The 17,239-nt window shown below is 36.2% G+C and overlaps 1 protein-coding gene across 1 annotated transcript in view; it reads left to right on the top strand.

Moving 5' to 3' along the window:
* The window catches only part of stumps (DBB domain-containing protein stumps), a 59,119-nt gene extending 42,818 nt beyond the window's left edge, over nucleotides 1-16,301 (top strand). Inside the window, exons 9-18 of the mRNA XM_071584045.1 lie at nucleotides 3,097-3,166; nucleotides 3,612-3,773; nucleotides 6,696-6,809; nucleotides 9,829-9,989; nucleotides 10,189-10,306; nucleotides 13,694-13,804; nucleotides 14,018-14,112; nucleotides 15,146-15,340; nucleotides 15,461-15,572; nucleotides 15,661-16,301. Of these exons, the coding sequence (XP_071440146.1) occupies nucleotides 3,097-3,166; nucleotides 3,612-3,773; nucleotides 6,696-6,809; nucleotides 9,829-9,989; nucleotides 10,189-10,306; nucleotides 13,694-13,804; nucleotides 14,018-14,112; nucleotides 15,146-15,340; nucleotides 15,461-15,572; nucleotides 15,661-15,998 (1,476 nt within the window). The 3' untranslated portion in view covers nucleotides 15,999-16,301. The remainder of the gene's footprint in view (nucleotides 1-3,096; nucleotides 3,167-3,611; nucleotides 3,774-6,695; nucleotides 6,810-9,828; nucleotides 9,990-10,188; nucleotides 10,307-13,693; nucleotides 13,805-14,017; nucleotides 14,113-15,145; nucleotides 15,341-15,460; nucleotides 15,573-15,660) is intronic.
* Nucleotides 16,302-17,239: the final 938 nt, after the last annotated feature.

The following is a 17,239-nucleotide window of genomic DNA, read 5'->3' as shown; positions in this document are numbered from 1 at the left end:
TGTTCGCTGATGCAATTTCGCTCCTTCATTTGAATTATTATTCACATCCATGAGACTTATATATATATAAATATATGTATAAATAAAAAACCATACCCACAGTAATCAACCCGATGGTCGGTTTAGTAGGTGATGGTAGAGTTCACCCAATACTAAGCCCGACGACGTGTGAAATTCACACATCAGGGAAAGGGGGCCAGTTCCTTTCCCTATGCCGGTTATGGTTTCCCAGGTAGACCTGTTACCCTAAAAATCACATAGCTTGGGTGGAGTTGCAGGTGCCCAGAGTGCCTTGCCCGGGAATCGAACCCGGGACCCTCCGGTCAGCAGTCCAACGCTCTACCCACTGGACTACCACGACCCACACACACACACACACACATATATATATATATATATATATATATATATATATATATATATATATATATATATATATATATATATATATATATATATATATATATATATATATATATATATATGATTATAAACACTCGCACAAGCAGAATAATAATGGGGCTGCACAATAGAGCACAAATAAAATAGTAACATTTAACAGCACACTCACATGGTAAAATGTTGGAGCTTTCGGCCTTCTCCGAGGCCTTCTTCAAGTAGGACTGAAAATATGCTGGAGAGCGGTAAGGGGTATGGACGGGGAGGGGAGGTGTGGTGCAGGGAATGCTGGGAGGGAAAATATGGATGGCGGTTAAGGGTGGGAATTTTGAAAGATCTGAAAGCTAATATGTAGGCGGATTCTCGAGTTCTCTCCTCTATATTGGTGGCTGAATCGGGTAGGGATTCTAGGATGCTAAGAGCAAAACACTGGTCGAATGAAAGGTTGTGGGAATTGGCGTATGAAGGGATAGGAAGAGAAGAGAGTGAGGCAGAATTGCAGAAGTACCGGTGATTATTCATTCGGATGGATAAGGGGGTAATGCATTCACCTATGTAAAAGGAAGTGCAATGTTTGCATGATAAAAGATAAATAATATTTTTTGAGAGGCAATTAGCGTGGGAACGAGGTGAGGGGGCTATGAGGGGATGTAGGGAGAGGGGAGTAGGCATAATAAGAGGACAGGTTTTACATCGGGGGCGGTTGCAAGTAGGGGAAATATTGGGAAATTTGTCACGGGGTTGCGCCAAAGGGTTGGTGGATCTCAGAAGGTTTTTGAGATTGGCGGGTCGTCTGTATGCGATAGATGGGCATTGGGGAGTAAGGATGAGGTCGCGTCATTGTCATGTAAAATAGGAAACAGTTCTTTAAGGAATGTTTTCACTCTGTGTGATCCAGGGAAATAGGTGGTGCAAAGGTTGAGTCCTGTGTCAGATGTGGGTTTGTTTTTATGTGGTGTGTGTGGTCGGGTGGAGTGGTGGATTTTATTTCGTAGGGGCTTTTCTGGGTAACCCCGTATGAGGAGTGCAAGGTGTATATTGCCAAGGTATTTGTTGAGAGTGGCTGTTGTGTTGCAAATTCGGTGTCCGCAGAGAGAGAGAGAGAGAGAGAGAGAGAGTTAGGAATCGAGTGTTTGATGTGTTGAGGATGACAGCTTGTGTGGTGTAGGTATTGCTTCCTATCCCTTCACACGCCAATTCCCACAACCTTTCATTCGACCAGTGTTTTGCTCTTAGCATCCCAGAATCCCTACCCGATTCAGCCACCAATAGAGAGGAGAGAACTCGAGAATCCATATATATATTAGCTTTCCGATCTTTCAAAAAAATAATGGGATGGCACAATAGAACAAAAAATAAAATAGCATGTGTAAGGACACTTGCATTTCAGAAAGTTTTAGCTTTCGGCCTTCTTCAGGTCATATCTGTATATCACACATATGCTCATGCACCTTTTCAAAGTTTGAACACTCCTAAAATGTTTAGGATGCATTGGTGTGGCTGGAAGGATTTTGGATGTCCTGGGGTCGAGTTGCAAAATATGGAACTATTTCAAAACAAGAGCCTGTAGTGCCACCGGTGCATTTTTCACATTGAGGAATAAAATGATGTGGTCACCCCTAGGTTTTTGGGATATTATAATTTATCAAAGTTCAAAGACAATATTTATGAAAAGGTAATAATAATAAACATGAAGTGGTAATTGCTATATAAATAAGAATTTTTCAGCAGATTAATTAATGGTAAGAACATCATCATTGAGTAATTCTTAAGGGTGTTTTACCTGTTTTTCTTTTTTTCAACTATTCATTCATATCAATAGGTACCATGTTGGCAGAAAATAAATTATATAATCAATATTATATTTGTTTTTAAACTTCTACTTATTTTTCTGTTTATAAACTCCTAGATATGCATTTGTCCTAAATATATAATTGAATGTGTTATGAGATAATTTGTTTTGCAAAATTTGGCCAGTTTCCTTAAATTTTTACAGCTGAATAGTTTGATTTCATGCCTGAAGGTTATCTGTTTTAGATCCCCATACCTATGCCATGCCATAACACAAAATACTTTTTCTCAGCTTTGAATAATTTCATTTCTAAAAATTCATCCAAAATACTATATGGTAGTAAATCAAGCATAACTAGCTTCATGATAAAAGAAATAGCATAACATAAAACATCACACCATTTATATACACAATACTGTGACTGTTGTAAGTTTAAGATAAAAAGTTTTAGGGGGGCGTTAGACATGGGTTCAATATTTGTGCATAACTTTCTTTTTGAGGCACAACAGTTTTATGGGAACATGTTGATACTTGACGGAGGTGAGCATTTTTACCGTGCTAAGTTGCCAAAGGGGATGAAGTTTAATTTTTTGTGTACCAGAGAAAAAATCTATTAAAATGTGAATATTTTTACTCAATTGGACTTGTTGAACTACCTAAAGGGTTTTTGTAGGTATAGGTCTTTTACTTACCCTTGGTGTACTCCCCATCCTGCCTAAAAAGGTATTTTATATAAAAATAAATATATGTAAAGAGACGCCCATGCCATGATAACTCATCTAACCTGGTTTTGATCAATTCCTTATTAACTGAACAGATTTGAGCCCCACTGTCACATGTATAGCAGTGAACTGTTTTGAATTAGCATCTAAAAATACCACTTAACATGCATCTTAATTTTGCAGCAAATGAGTGAATTCAGCAGTATGTATAGCTACCTCAAGATGGTTTGCCAAAACCAAAGTAGTACCCCAGGTGAGAGGAAGATTTAAATTACATTTATTTCTTTTTAATATTTCACAATAATATAAAATCCTAAACAGCATTTTGGACTTAAAAAGGAAATTATCAGCACTCATGTGTATATCTATGTATATTACATATTCTTTAGCATTCTCCAGCATCAATCATTTGCTGAAAGATTGTAGCACCTTTCTGCTGCATTAACTTCCGCATGTGGAATGTTTCCCAAAGTGAACAAATAATCAGCTATACTATTTTTGTTACTACCATTTCATTACTAATAATAATTTTACTAAAAATTATTAAAGAGGCTAAAAATATGTATTGTCTAGTGGGTTATTTGTATGCCAACTACTAACTTGTACTCTCAGAATACCAATAACAATTTATTAGCATAATAGATAGACCTAGGTATGTTGTCTTCAAAAGAATCCTTTAACTTTTCACTTGTTTGTAGAGAACCTGTGTGAAACTGACTACCACAAACCAAGACCATTAAGTGAGACGTACCAAGTGCCACCATCAGCAAGGCCCCTCACAATACTTGGAGTGCAATCACCGGCCATGCAAATAAACCTTAATACTGTTGTGAATGGATACATGGAAATGCATCCTGCAGGTACCTACTTATTGCTAATTTGTAATGAGGAACATTAAAAATCTATAAAATAAATTTAATTGTAAGTATTCTTGCATTTCAAAATTTTATCTGGTAAGCAATGAAACTCCTGTGGGTAATTTTTCTTTCTGAATAAAGTTTCCAACCATTATGAGTGAACTCTATCAGTGGATAATTATTCAGTGCTGTTGTTTCTTGATTATCATTGATAAAATTAGGAGTCTTGCCTCACAAGAATTATATTGTTTGCAGTTAAATTTCATCCAAAATGTGTGCAATTGAAACTATTTTTACTTAAAACTGTGTAGCCTTATAATACAATGAAATATTTGAGCATAGCTAGGCATTCCAAACCTTTGGGGCATTCACCTGAATGCCCCAAATCTTCCTATCTCTGAAGCATGGCATCAGAGATAGGAAGGATGCCTGGAAGGAAATGGTTGAGGGAGTAGAGGGGAAGGGAAAATTCATGGAAGGCAGAGCCACATTATTCTCTCACTTTGAAGAAGGCATGTGGCCAATTAGGATATTTCCTGTTCACAGCAATGTTTGCAAACAGTTACATATTATGCCTTAATATTTCTTTTCATTGTTTTTGTTGAACCCATTCCATTTCCGTTTGCATAGGGAGGCATATGTGCCAACATTATTATGCTAGATTAACTCCGCTACCGACGTTTAACTCATTAAATTTCAAAACTCAAAATACTTATTGCATTTTCATTTACTAAATTAAAAACTTACTTCAAAGTCTCTGAAAGCAAATCAATGCCTTTTGATTGTGGTCTAGTCGTTAATTTATCTATTGTATTTTTAACCTGCCCACCTCCTTTACCACCTATTATTAATATTTAGATAAGTAATTAGGAATATCAAGGCTAGCTGTTGAAAAACCCTTACATGGATTATATTGATAACACCTGGCAATCAGACAAACAGCTATAATACTGTCATAATTTGGAAATAGCCACTTATTGATTAATGAAATTTTTGTCTACTAGTTACCATGTTGTGTATGTAATATTATTTATTTGTATGGTTCCTCTTTCTTACATGAACAAACCATTATAGGGAAAAGATCAGAGTATTCATACTTCTAATTCAATAGAATTCTAAGATGAATAAGTAAGGATACTACATGGCAAGGCCCGGAAATAACCAGCCTGACCTAGAGATGGCAGTAGTTGTTTGAAAAATATGACTGTATTAGAAAGTATGTAATATATAAAGCATATGTTGCAAGTTTGAAGCTGTTATTTTGTTTAGTACTTGTTTGGCAGCCATCAATAGCGAACATTTTCAGTGAATTTGTGGAAATGGAGAAAATTGGTCATCGTTACATGATACAATACTTTTATTTGAAAGGCCTCAGCCCAACCAATATAAAAGGTGAACTGGATTCTACTCTGGGTGAGTTGGCTCCTTCATTTACAATGGTAAAATAATGGGTAGCAGAGTTTAAACGAGGCTGTATGAGCTGTCATGGCGAGCATCGCATTGGTCCTCCAAATGAGGTGATGACTCCAGAAACGGTGAAGAAAATCCACAGAGTGAAACTGGATGATCATCGACTGAAAGTGCACAAGCTAGCAGGCATAGTAGGAATTTCAAAAAGTGTGGTGCGTTGCATATTAACTGAAAATTTGGACATGAGAAAGCTGTGTCCAAGATGGGTGCCGCGTTTGCTCACACTCAAGCAAAACCAGGTAAAACAATAACTGGGGAGAGCTATGATAACCTTCTGACGAAAATGGATGCAGAAATTTGTGACAGAAGACCTTGCCTGCAGAGAAAGTAACCATTTTCCATCAGGACTACGCACCTACCCACAAAAGTGTCGTGGCAGAGGCAAAATTGAGGGTTTTGCATTATGAAATGGTGGAAAATCCATCCTCTTCCCCTGGATTTGGCTCCCTTAGACTTCCATTTCTCATGAAAACTCAAGGTTTCCTCACCAATCTACGTTTTTCATCCAATCAAGAAGTGATTGCGGCTGGCTTTGACCAGTGTATGATTCCATCCATGGATTTCATGTAGTCTGCAGACTACTGGAAAGTTACATGCTGTATCACACCTATAAATGTAATATTGGGGTATGCTGTCAGCTTCACTCATGCTGTATGATTTTTGGCTACCAGATCTTCCCTGGGAACCACAGAGAGCTGAAGGAAAGGAGCTCTCTCCTATACCCTCATGTGTGAATTTCACCGACTACAGGTATATAGGGCTGGCCATGAGGTTTACTTTAACCACACCTCTCAAACCAACCTTCGGGTTGATTACTGTTACATAGCAGCCAAAATCTTTTCTCAGAACCAATGTTACCAGTGATATTGTATCCATTCTATAACTTTTATTAGACATGCAAGAATAAAATCAAGTTGACTCAAATTTTACTTAAATACTTTTGAATGCAGTGAATGAATATAGTGATTGGGTTCTGATCATGCATAAAATCAGCTAGTGATCAAAATGCATATTTTTATGGAAGCTCATCATCAGTATTTCAGTCATAGGATTGGTTTACTGCAGTTCTCCATTCTACTCTATTTAATGCTAATGCCCTCAATCCTTGATATCCTCTCTGTTTTATGTCCTTCTTAATTTGTCCTATGTATGTGTCCCTTGGTCTTCCTCATGGAATTCTCCTTCTATTTTTCCCACTATTATATTACCAATCAATCCATTTTGCCTCAATGTGTGTCCAATCCTTGTGGAAGCTGTAGACTAGTATTTAGGGGCTCACAATCATAACATGAACATACCTGTATTATGATTGTGAGTCCCTAAGTTATATTAGGTGAACCCCTAGATTGTAGCCAAATATTGGAATTTGAGATTTATGCCAGAAAGATATTTAAAATGGCAACATGTGCTTCAATTTATAAATGCACTTTGAAATTCTTTTTATGCTTATGACAGGGAATGGCCATTCACCAATTGTAGACACTGCTGAGAGTGAGCATCAATACTTATCTTTTGTCGATGAGGCTTTGTCACAAGAGGATGAATTGCAGCAAAGATTAAAAAAGAGTGGTGGGTACATATTCAGTTATTTTGAATTTGTTAAAAAGATTCATTAAAAAGAGAATCAAATATTAGCAATATTATTATAATTTAATAGACAGCCATTTAAGATAGATTAAATTAACAGTAGACAAAAATTTACATCTCTACATTCTTGCATTGTCTAAGAAGACACTACCTGAACATATGCTACAATAAACCCTTCTTTAATCCTACAATTATTCTGCCTCTCTTCTTTTCATCCAACGTGCCAATCATTTCCCTTTCCCATACTCATTTGCCTAATGTTCACCCCTCTATTATGGTCTTCAACAGCCCATTCCCAATCAAAATGCTATGTCTCCATTTTTCCTACCTGCTTTTGATTTCTCCCAGCAATCCCCTCTCCTTTCCTATTATGCCTAGAAATTCCTTATTTGTTTCCTTTCAGTCCACTGAACCTTTCTCATTCTTCTCCATTCCCACATTTAAAAAGCCTCAAAAATACACCTATCATCTTGCTTCAGTTACCAAGTGTCTGCATCGTACAAAACCATGCTCCAAATCTAAGTTTTCACTTATATTTTCGTAACATCCTTACCTGCCATCTCCGTCATTAACCCCTTTCTCCTTGTGAAAGCACCTCTGCCTAATGCAATCCTTCTGATTACCTATATGTAGGTTAACTGTTCTACACGCTCTTGCTTTTGCACTCCAATTCTAATGTTTAACTTAGCCTTCTTCCTTCTCAAAAACCTCAGGACCTTTTTTGTTTCCATTTATCTTCACCCCATACCTATCACACAGACTTCATGACATGCTCAGCAATGGTTTAAACCCGTCGCCTGTCTGACTAAATAGAGCTTTATCCCTCAAAAACTTAACTAATTTCCTGGATTCCCTACCTACTTTCACTCATTCCTTCAGCCCTTCCTATGTCTGTCCAACCATTGCCTCTGCATATACGTGTATAGGAAATAACAGGTTGTAAGGGGCACCCGTCTTACTTCTCTTCCTACACTGCCCTTTCTGAATCTCCACATACATTTGATTATTCTGAGACATGTACAGATTGCAGATAGGTTGCCCAACTCTCCAATGTACTCCTTTCTCCTTTAATGCATTCAAATGAATTCCACTCAATCTACTCTATCGAATGCCTTCTCAAACTCCATGACGCAAATACATCCTGATTATGCTCTATATTCCTTTCTAATGGTCACCTCATGATGGCAATGGCTTTATGCATAGTTCTCTACTTCTTGAATCCAAAATGATCTAAAAAATCCCATCATAAGTATAAGTGTATACCCTCCTATCCATCCTCTTCTTGTTGATTCTAAGTACTATTTTTTCTCATGAAAAATCATAATTATTGTTCTACATTCTTCATATAGGTTATTTCTTTTTTGGGATGGGACTAACACTTATATAGTAAAATCTTTTAGCTGTACTCCTTCCTCATAAACTATAAATTAGCCCATATGACTCTTCTGTCCACTTTTTTCCTACACTCTTAAGCAAATCCAGAGGGATGTTATCCATCCTCACTAGCTAATTTGATTGAAATTCCCTTGATTAATTAAATTCCTATAATGCCCTCACTATCTTGTTATGAGTATGCCTGGACCTAAGGTATCCCCATCTGCTTAGTCTATGTCTTTCTATGCCTAAATTTGCTGGCCTAATATCCTTACAATAAAGGTCTTATGTGTAGTTTTCTATCTCACTTCAATCTTTCCTGGTTCAATTAATAACTTTCCGGATGTCATTGACAGTGTGTGTTGAAATCTCCTTTGTACCGACTGATAGCTCATTCACCTTCCTGTACAACGCACCCATTTCACCTGAACTCTTTGAGCGCTCCATATCCTTGCCTTTAGTCCTCCCATTATTCTTCTTTTCTGTAATTAGTTTCTAGCCTCAGTGTGTTATTATCCATATCTTTTTATTCCCATCTTCCTAACTTTGTGTGAACAGTCCTTCTCTTGTCTATCTCTCTAATCATCAAATCTGTAAACCATAGTTTCCTGGTTGTTTGCATATTTTTTGTTCCAATAGTTACATTTGTAGCTTTTGTTTTCTCTTTTTGGGGGTGTTCCCATTTATCTCAATTAGTCTCCTACTTGTCAAAAGTAGTCTCCTACTTTACCATCTCCCTATCTTCAGTCATAAATTTTTCCACTGTCTCCTGGTCTTTCTTCCTCTTTTCCTGGTTAATCTGCTATGTTCCATTTCCTCATCCCAATTCCCTGTTTTTTTATCTTGAATCTGACATAACACTGCATTCAATTACGATCTGAATCTGCATCAGCTCCCAAGAAACTGTGCAAGTTGATTATCTTGTTCCTAAATCTCTGCCTGACCACAATATGGTCCAACTAATGTCTGAGTCCATTTTCCATGTATATCTAAGTCTGTTGTAGTGTTAACACCAAGGGTTCATTGTGAATAAACCATTTCTCTGTCAGAATCAATGGCTTTCTCCGTGTAGTCACTCCTTACAGTATTCCCCTTCCTCACTCACATATCTCTCTTTGCTAACCACCACATTCCCCACCAGTATCCCAAATGTTTCCTCTTGGGGGGACACCAGATATTAATTCCTCTAATTATTCATATGTCCTGTCAATTCCTTCCTCCCTATGATTGTCATGTAGATGACTAAGTTCATTCGTTCAGCTTTTTTGCACGCCAATAGTATCCTATCACTTACATAATATATTCTTACAATGTTTCTACCTGTATTTTTTCAATACTCCTGTCACCCCTTGCTATAACAATTAAAGTTTATCAATTAAAATAAAAGTGAATTTTTGGAATGTGGAAATGATAATAAATAAATGCTATGTAATATTAACAAATGCATTGAGATATAATTTTAAAGAGCAACATCGGGGAACTGATCTTGGGGTGAGGGTTTAATTCTAGATTCAGCAGAAACCATTGAAGAATCATCATTAATTTTTATGATGGAATATCAGACATTAATTTAATGAACTTAAGATATATTTCTTTGAAATAATTGGTCTTTCGTACTCTTTTTCAGAAACAAAAAAATCATTAGAGCAACTGGACAATGTTCAAGATCAGTTGGCTGAAATCATTAATGATTTTAAAAATAATGTATTTACGATTGCTGAAGTGGAGAAACTGGTGGAGAATTGGAAGAATCGAAATGACGTACAGCAGTCTTTCAAAGACAAACAGGTTATTAGTTTCAAGTCACATAAATCTCTTACATTATGTTTTACCTAATTAATGCTTAGGTATCTCTGTATAAAAGATACTTTATAACAGTTTTTAATTTTTTACTGAAGAAACGTGGTATGCATGAGCACAGTTTGCAGTAGTCTTCTTTGCCTCTGGATAATAATTAAAAATATTTCTTTTTCATCAAATATTTCAGGAACAACTTGATAAAATGCGATTTGAATATGAAAGGCTACAGAAGAAAATTAAAGATGATATGAAAAGACCTACGCCTTTTGACAGAATAAGGCATTTCTTCAAGGGCAAAGGAAAAGGTAGGCATGAATGACTTTATACTAGGGCCTATGTAGTGTCCATATTTATAGACTATAATAAATTTTGGTTAGAAGTAGTCTGTGGTTTTAATCACATAGCCAATTTTACAGGGAATAAATATCCCCAAGTTGTTTATGTGCTGGTTTGCATAGGTGGCTGGAAATTTAAATCTTAGACCAGTAAAATCAAATATAATTCTGATTGGCAGGTATAAGTCATAATTAACTTATTGCATGCTATGATAGGCCTGTGGTAGGTGCCATTATAGTGTATGGGGTCTCTCCAGAAAGGCTCCAGCCATTCAGTATTTGGAGAAAAATAGCCTACATAGAACAATGAGGCCTTAGTCCCCTTCTAAGTACTCCCCTTAGGACCTCACACACTATACTTATCCCAGCATCTCTTCCACTTTTCAAAACAATCAGCATTATCCTTTTTTGGAATGGTCATCAGCTGCCCCATCGCCTTCTCTTTTATTTTAGCAACATCAATAATTTTGCACTGCAGTTGCAGGTTGCTCCAAGCAACAAAAAATTACCCACCCTTTTTAAAAAAGGTCATAGCCGAGATGAGTCATGGGTCTCCGGCTATGACACTGAAACTGACCGGCTCTGTCTCCCCAACAGTCGGTTGATGAGATGAAAGAGAATGCAACGAGGCAGCTGATGACCATTCCTAAAAAGGACTTTGCCAATTGTTTTTAAAAGTGGAAGATATGCTGGTATAAGTGTGAGGTCATAAGGGGAGTACTTTGAAGGGGACCAAGGCCTCATTGTTCTAAGGAGGATATTTTCCTCAAAATATTGCATGAGTGGATAGTTTCCAGACGTACCTCATATTTTTTCCCAGGAATCATCTATTATAAGGAATTTTGGTGGAGGTGCCGGGAGGAGATTGTGGCATGCACCATGTCAGGCTGATTTTCCTACTTTGCCAAGTATTTAAATGAATATTTCTGATTTTACAATGTAATAAAATTATGTCCACCACCATATAAAAATATTTAACAATGAAGGCTGAAATTTTTCTGTCGGAGAGTCACAGTGCATATACATATTTTTGGGTAATTCATTGTTATGTCTTCAGCTTTTATTAATATATATAAATAAAAGAAAAATTCAGAGCTTGGAAAATGTTTTAGATCAATGAAACAAATTGGCAATATTAAATACTAAGAATATGGGAAGTTATTACTAACAGTAATTGTTGCAAAGGGCTCCAAGGTGTGTAGATTTTGCAGGCTGTAAATGCTCTTGGGTTCCACCATATTAGTTGTCAGTAATAATAAAAATTGCAGTAAGAAACTCAAGAATATAGGACCTCTGCTTTTACAGCAATATCTGATATATTCTCTGAGACTCATTCAGAAATATAGTACTTAAATTTCACATTTCCACTTTCGCACTTGACTTCTACTATCTTGAAGTATCAATTGCTAAAGCAGTGGCTGGTAAGTTTGTTAGGGTGGATGAGACATTACCTATAATCGGTGACTTCATATATTTTGTAATCTAGGCTGTGGAGGAATATGATTGATTGTATATGGCTAAGTAACTTGCTGATAAATATTTTAATAAAAATAATAATTTATTGTTACCTAGGATAATAATGAGGCATTAGCTCAATAACTTGTGAGCTGGACAAAATACCACTGCAAACCTATGCCTGGGGAACCCTGATTAAAACTAATTGAAAGTGAATGATCTTTTCATTGTTTAATTTGTCTCGATACTTTCTCTGAATTTCCAAAAAGCCTCATAGGGGGTAAACAAGCTTTCCTGGTGATTTACAATAAATTTTTTTTAAATACCATGATGAGCAAGCATGGACTTCATATCGCCTTTTGGTGATTCCACCATTCCTCTTCTCTTAGTTCATTGTGAGTGAGTGTGTGAGTCAAAATGTCGGAATTATGCGTTTTGACTTTCTTTTGGATTGCAAAACCATTTTTTGGTTGATTATTTGGAATACAATTAAAATTTAGAACAACTAGGAGATGTAAATGGTGCTCATCATTGTGGGGCCCTAAAGTGAAGGTGAAATACATTTTTGAATTCAAATGCAGCATTTCATGCAGAAAAGAAGTATAAATCTTTTCATGAAGTGTATTATGTACCTTTATTGATGAATTGAGGAAGTGCAATACCTGTGCAAAGTTCCAAACAATCTAATTTGTGACTTGTGCCATATATGCATGTGCTTCTTCATCAGTATCACTTTTGTGTACAAAGTCTGGTTCCTCACTGTGGTTACGAGGTATTTATTGACCCATTTCCTGCCCTCTGGTCTAATCCCATGCTAATGCTGACAGTATGCATGATTATTTGGAAGAAGTTCTTTGGTAGCAGTAGTTTGAATAAGAGCATACAAGCACTACAGCCATGATGTATTTTGGTCATATCATCAAAGACTACATCTGATTACGTTACCCCAAAATATTTGAACCTTATAAACACTACTTACCCTTTTTGTGAGTGGAAGCCAAATGTTCTAGGGTAGCATCACATCAATTAATTTGATATATGGCCACAAACTGTCAGGCAACTCCTTAATTGACCCTTGTAATATGAACTTTTTTTTTAGAATTATCAAATCAAAATTGATGGCGACATATTTCAAATACCTTCCAAAATTTTTCATTGAAATACTCTTAAATATGTACATATATATCTTTACAAACCGCGACAGTTCCACCCAGTTTTCAAATTCAATATAAAATATGGACAAAATTTTGTTCACCTGTAAAAATGTTGGACCCTTGTTTTAAAAAATGAAACCTCTATCTGCTATCTATGAAACTCTCCATCTGCATCAACACAGCATCTGTAACAACCATATGGTAATTTCCCCGCAGTTTCCCAACCTGTAACATGCCCTATTCCTTTCATTTTATGATTTATTTTCTATTTTTATCCCTCGGATCCTCCAGTTGGGTTGATTTGGGGCCCCTTTGAGTACACAACCAAAAAGATGAAATCATCAACAGTTTTGTTAATAAAGGCATTTCCACAGTAGGCCTAAAAAACTGTCATCATCTCTGCTTCTCCAAATGTTGTCATAAACCTAAATGCATAACTAAAACTCTTCTCATTGCTCCAACAAATCATGCTCCCACTTCCCTCCCTCCTCTTGCCCCGCACCAGGAATCTCTCCCCTCATAGCCAATGCCTCTGCTCCTCTATGTAGGTGCTCACCCTGATGGAATTGTATACTATTCTTCTGCTCAAGAAGGGGCTGCACTGTACGATTGCTTATTATTTTTGATCTTTTTTCCCTAACATTAGTCCTACAATTGAGTGTCTGTGGTCTTAATGTGCTCCTTGTAGTATTTATACCAGTCTACGTTTCTCATATGAGTTATTAATTGAGTTTTTATTTTATTACAGATGGGAAAGAATCAGTGTCAAGTAAATCAAGTCAAAATTGTGCAAAAAGTCAAAACAATGATGCTACACACCATAGACCATCAAGTAGTTTGAGCCTACAAAGTGCAACAAGTATGTTTCTTTTACGCTTTTCCATGCCTTAAATCAAACTGTTTGGTTTGGCATTCTACCTTTAAGAAATGCAAATTTGGTAATGTGATAACGACATACATATTTTATTTGCTTGGAAATTGCTTAATTTTAATAATTATTACATAAATAAATATTGAATATGTGACCAAAATCTAGGTAGAATTTATTAAACTACATATAATAATTTTTTAGGTTCTTCATCATCAGAACAGATGAGCTTAGCAAGTGGATGTAGTGGAGCAAGTCTTGGAGACAGTGGCACTCACTCTGATCCTGAAGACAAAAAGGTCTTAATCCCAGTTCTTTCTGGCATATTACTTTATGGTCAAAATCTTTAGATATTCTAAGATTTTCCAAGTTTATTCTTGATCATTTATTATGATTTGAAAACCAGGTATTCCTGGGCTTGGGGTGAATTCAGGGAAGTAACTGAATGGTTAATTGTGGTATGTATTCCTCAGAGATCATTACTTTATTTAGTGACTTTTCAGTAGCATGTGCAAATATGTGCAAATACCAATATGTTAGCATATGCTGATAAAATATTTCTGCTGCTAAATTGGTACTATTCTTTATAAACATTTTTAATGGATGTACAACTTAGGAATTGATCCTAAAACTACAGTAAGTATGTATATTATTGATTGATTGATTGATTTTTGGGGGCTGAGTCAAAGTGTATTTTTCAGCTTAAAGCATTGACTTTCTTAAATTAATTGGCTTAATCAAAAGTCAAAGGGAGAAAATGATTGAAACTTCATGTCTAGTAATGAAAAGGAATTAATAAAGATGTATTGAGAAGGAACATATCACCAATTAGTTTAAAGCATGGTTCTGTATGGTGCTTTTATTCATTCTCACTGTATTTTTCTTTTATCGTTTTGGTACACTAATAATAGATGAACACTTGGCCAATCTAATCTCAATAGTCACCATGTTTGCTGTTTTGCCTTTTATCAACCATAAGACTTGCATAAGAAATGATGGAATAAGTTTTTATTTCAATGAAGTGTTGTAATGGTGTAATATGGAAAACTATATTTTTATTAACTGCTCATCATATGCTATCTCTCCTTAATCATTTGAGTTTGAACTAAACTGGGATCACATTACTTTAATTTTTGATATCTAGATTTGGAAAAGCTCAAGTTTTTGATCTTAGAGCAGATATTGAAATGCTGTGATGAGTACATATTTTTGATGATGCACTGGCTGCAAATGTGATACTGTATTAACTACATGCCCAAGAAAGGCAAAGCTGAGAGTACATAAAAATGCGTACCAATTTCACTCGTCCATTATCCTTGCTATCTTTCTCAGGCTTCTGCAAGCGGAACAATACAGAATGGCAACTCCAACTCTGGAAGTGATTTTCCAACTTGTACACAAGCTTTAAAAATTGGGAAGGCAAAGTCTATACGTTCTTATGAAACACCGCCAGCTCCGAGGCCTGTCCATCTTAATCTGTCTTCTCAGCCTTCCAAATGTGGGACACAATCGTCAGAATCTTTGGAGGTGATTTAGATCAAAAGATAATATGCCTCAAGATTATTAAGTCTGGATTAATCTAGTTTAAATCGGGTGTATTGCTATTAACTTAGACTCATTAGTGAAGTATTTATTTCCCTATTTCAGAACCGACCACCATATCCAGTGCCACGCAACTTCCCATCTGAATGCGCAATACCAAATGACATAGATGATACTGCTTATTATATAACTCCCACACAAGAGATTCCCACTTATGGTGAGTAAAATCTTGGGTCATTAGCAAATTTTTTTAATGATTTCCGATGCTTTTATCATGTTACTTTCCTATTTTGAAAATGTTCTAGGTGAAAGGATATTCGAGGTGTCAAGGAGTGCAAGCAATGAGACACCTAGAAACAAAATTCAAAATACTCAAAATATTTTCCCAAGTGTCCTTGGAATGAAAGAAAATGATACATGCCTGAATGTGGGGGAGGAGACAACCTTTGATTGCAAAACCAACAAATCCCTGTTTGAAGGTGATCAGAATTCTCCCAAAGTGCCTAGCTCACCTGCATTCTCCACCACCAGTGAGAGTGAATTTCCAAACTATGCTAACATCACGTCTGCTAATCTACCCCTCCTTCAAGGCGATGTATATTCCTCATCTGTGCCACCCCCAGTGCCACCCAGGTTAGAATAGACATGGTGCTTCAAGGTGGAGCATCGAGGTATGAGGTTGTACTTATGCACTTCAAGGAATAATGAGGTGACTATGAAGATAATTAAGTGACAAACTGCAGTGAATTTTAAGAAGCGGGGGCTATAAATTAATGTAACTTTAAGATTAATTTCCATCACTGAGAATATAGGAGGTTTTAATCATTGTGGACCATATTACAAATAAAATTTGAAAGTATTTCTGTAGTTTGTAAATTTTATGATTGTGTCTACTAATTCACTGAAACAATGAAATTTATGCTATTGTAATGTGATAGGATGAATTAATGTTCCAAATTTTTTATTTGTATTAATCTTTAAGCATTCACCTAATGTTCTATATTTCTATTTTTAAATACTATTTATATTTATTTCTTAATGTAACAATTTTCATAAAAAGAGAAAAATAAAAATGACTGAAAATTCTATTAGAGAGGAACTACTTCCTGGACTTAATTCAATGAATAACCGTTAATGCTAATATGTGTATATTTATGCATATTTTTGCTTCATGAGTGCAGAAAGGGAAAATAATATACGAGTATGTCCCTGTTGTGTTTAGGAATCGCAAACAATGGTGATTTCAAAGAGGAGGAACCCAATGGCCAAGGATGTAGGACTGAATGCTGAAACGGTTATGTTTGATGTGTTTTGCTGTTTTTTGTCATTGTGGTTTTCTGGGGAGATTTGATTGATTGACGAGTATTGCAGTGCCACAAGTCATGAAGAGGGAGGCAACCTTGCAGCTGAGGCCATTGGGGCTATTAGGGGAATGAGCAGGTCGTTTGGGATGTTCAGGGAATGGAGGAAGGATGGAGAGAAACTTGGCACCAGCTTACCCTTAATGAGAAGTGCCAGGTGCCAAAGGGTCCATAATTTGACACCTATTTAGATGAATGGCATACTCTGCTTAAAGAGCTTTTCCCATGGCACCCCAATGAGGGATCGGGATTTCTCCGAAAGATTCTGTGACCAAGAGGATTCATATGCAGGCCTTCATTAAAGTATTTAGAATATTTATCACACTTGTTCTTAGAGTATGTCTTGCATACAGCTATCAGTCAACTTTGTCTCACTATGTTGCATTACCTGGGCCAGGAGTCCCCAAGAGCTCATGACATTATTTCAGCGCTTGGAACATTGTGGATATATTGCACTATGCACTGTACTGCACATAGAATAATGTGGAATAGGATATATTGCACTTTTCTTGCCTATTCTGTC

The sequence above is a fragment of the Hetaerina americana genome, unplaced genomic scaffold, assembly GCF_022747635.1.
Source record: "Hetaerina americana unplaced genomic scaffold, ioHetAmer1.1.p SCAF_16, whole genome shotgun sequence".
Classification (NCBI taxonomy): Eukaryota; Metazoa; Arthropoda; class Insecta; order Odonata; family Calopterygidae; genus Hetaerina; species Hetaerina americana.
Note: the sequence above shows the minus strand (reverse complement) of the source record. Positions and strands in the feature narration are given on the sequence as shown.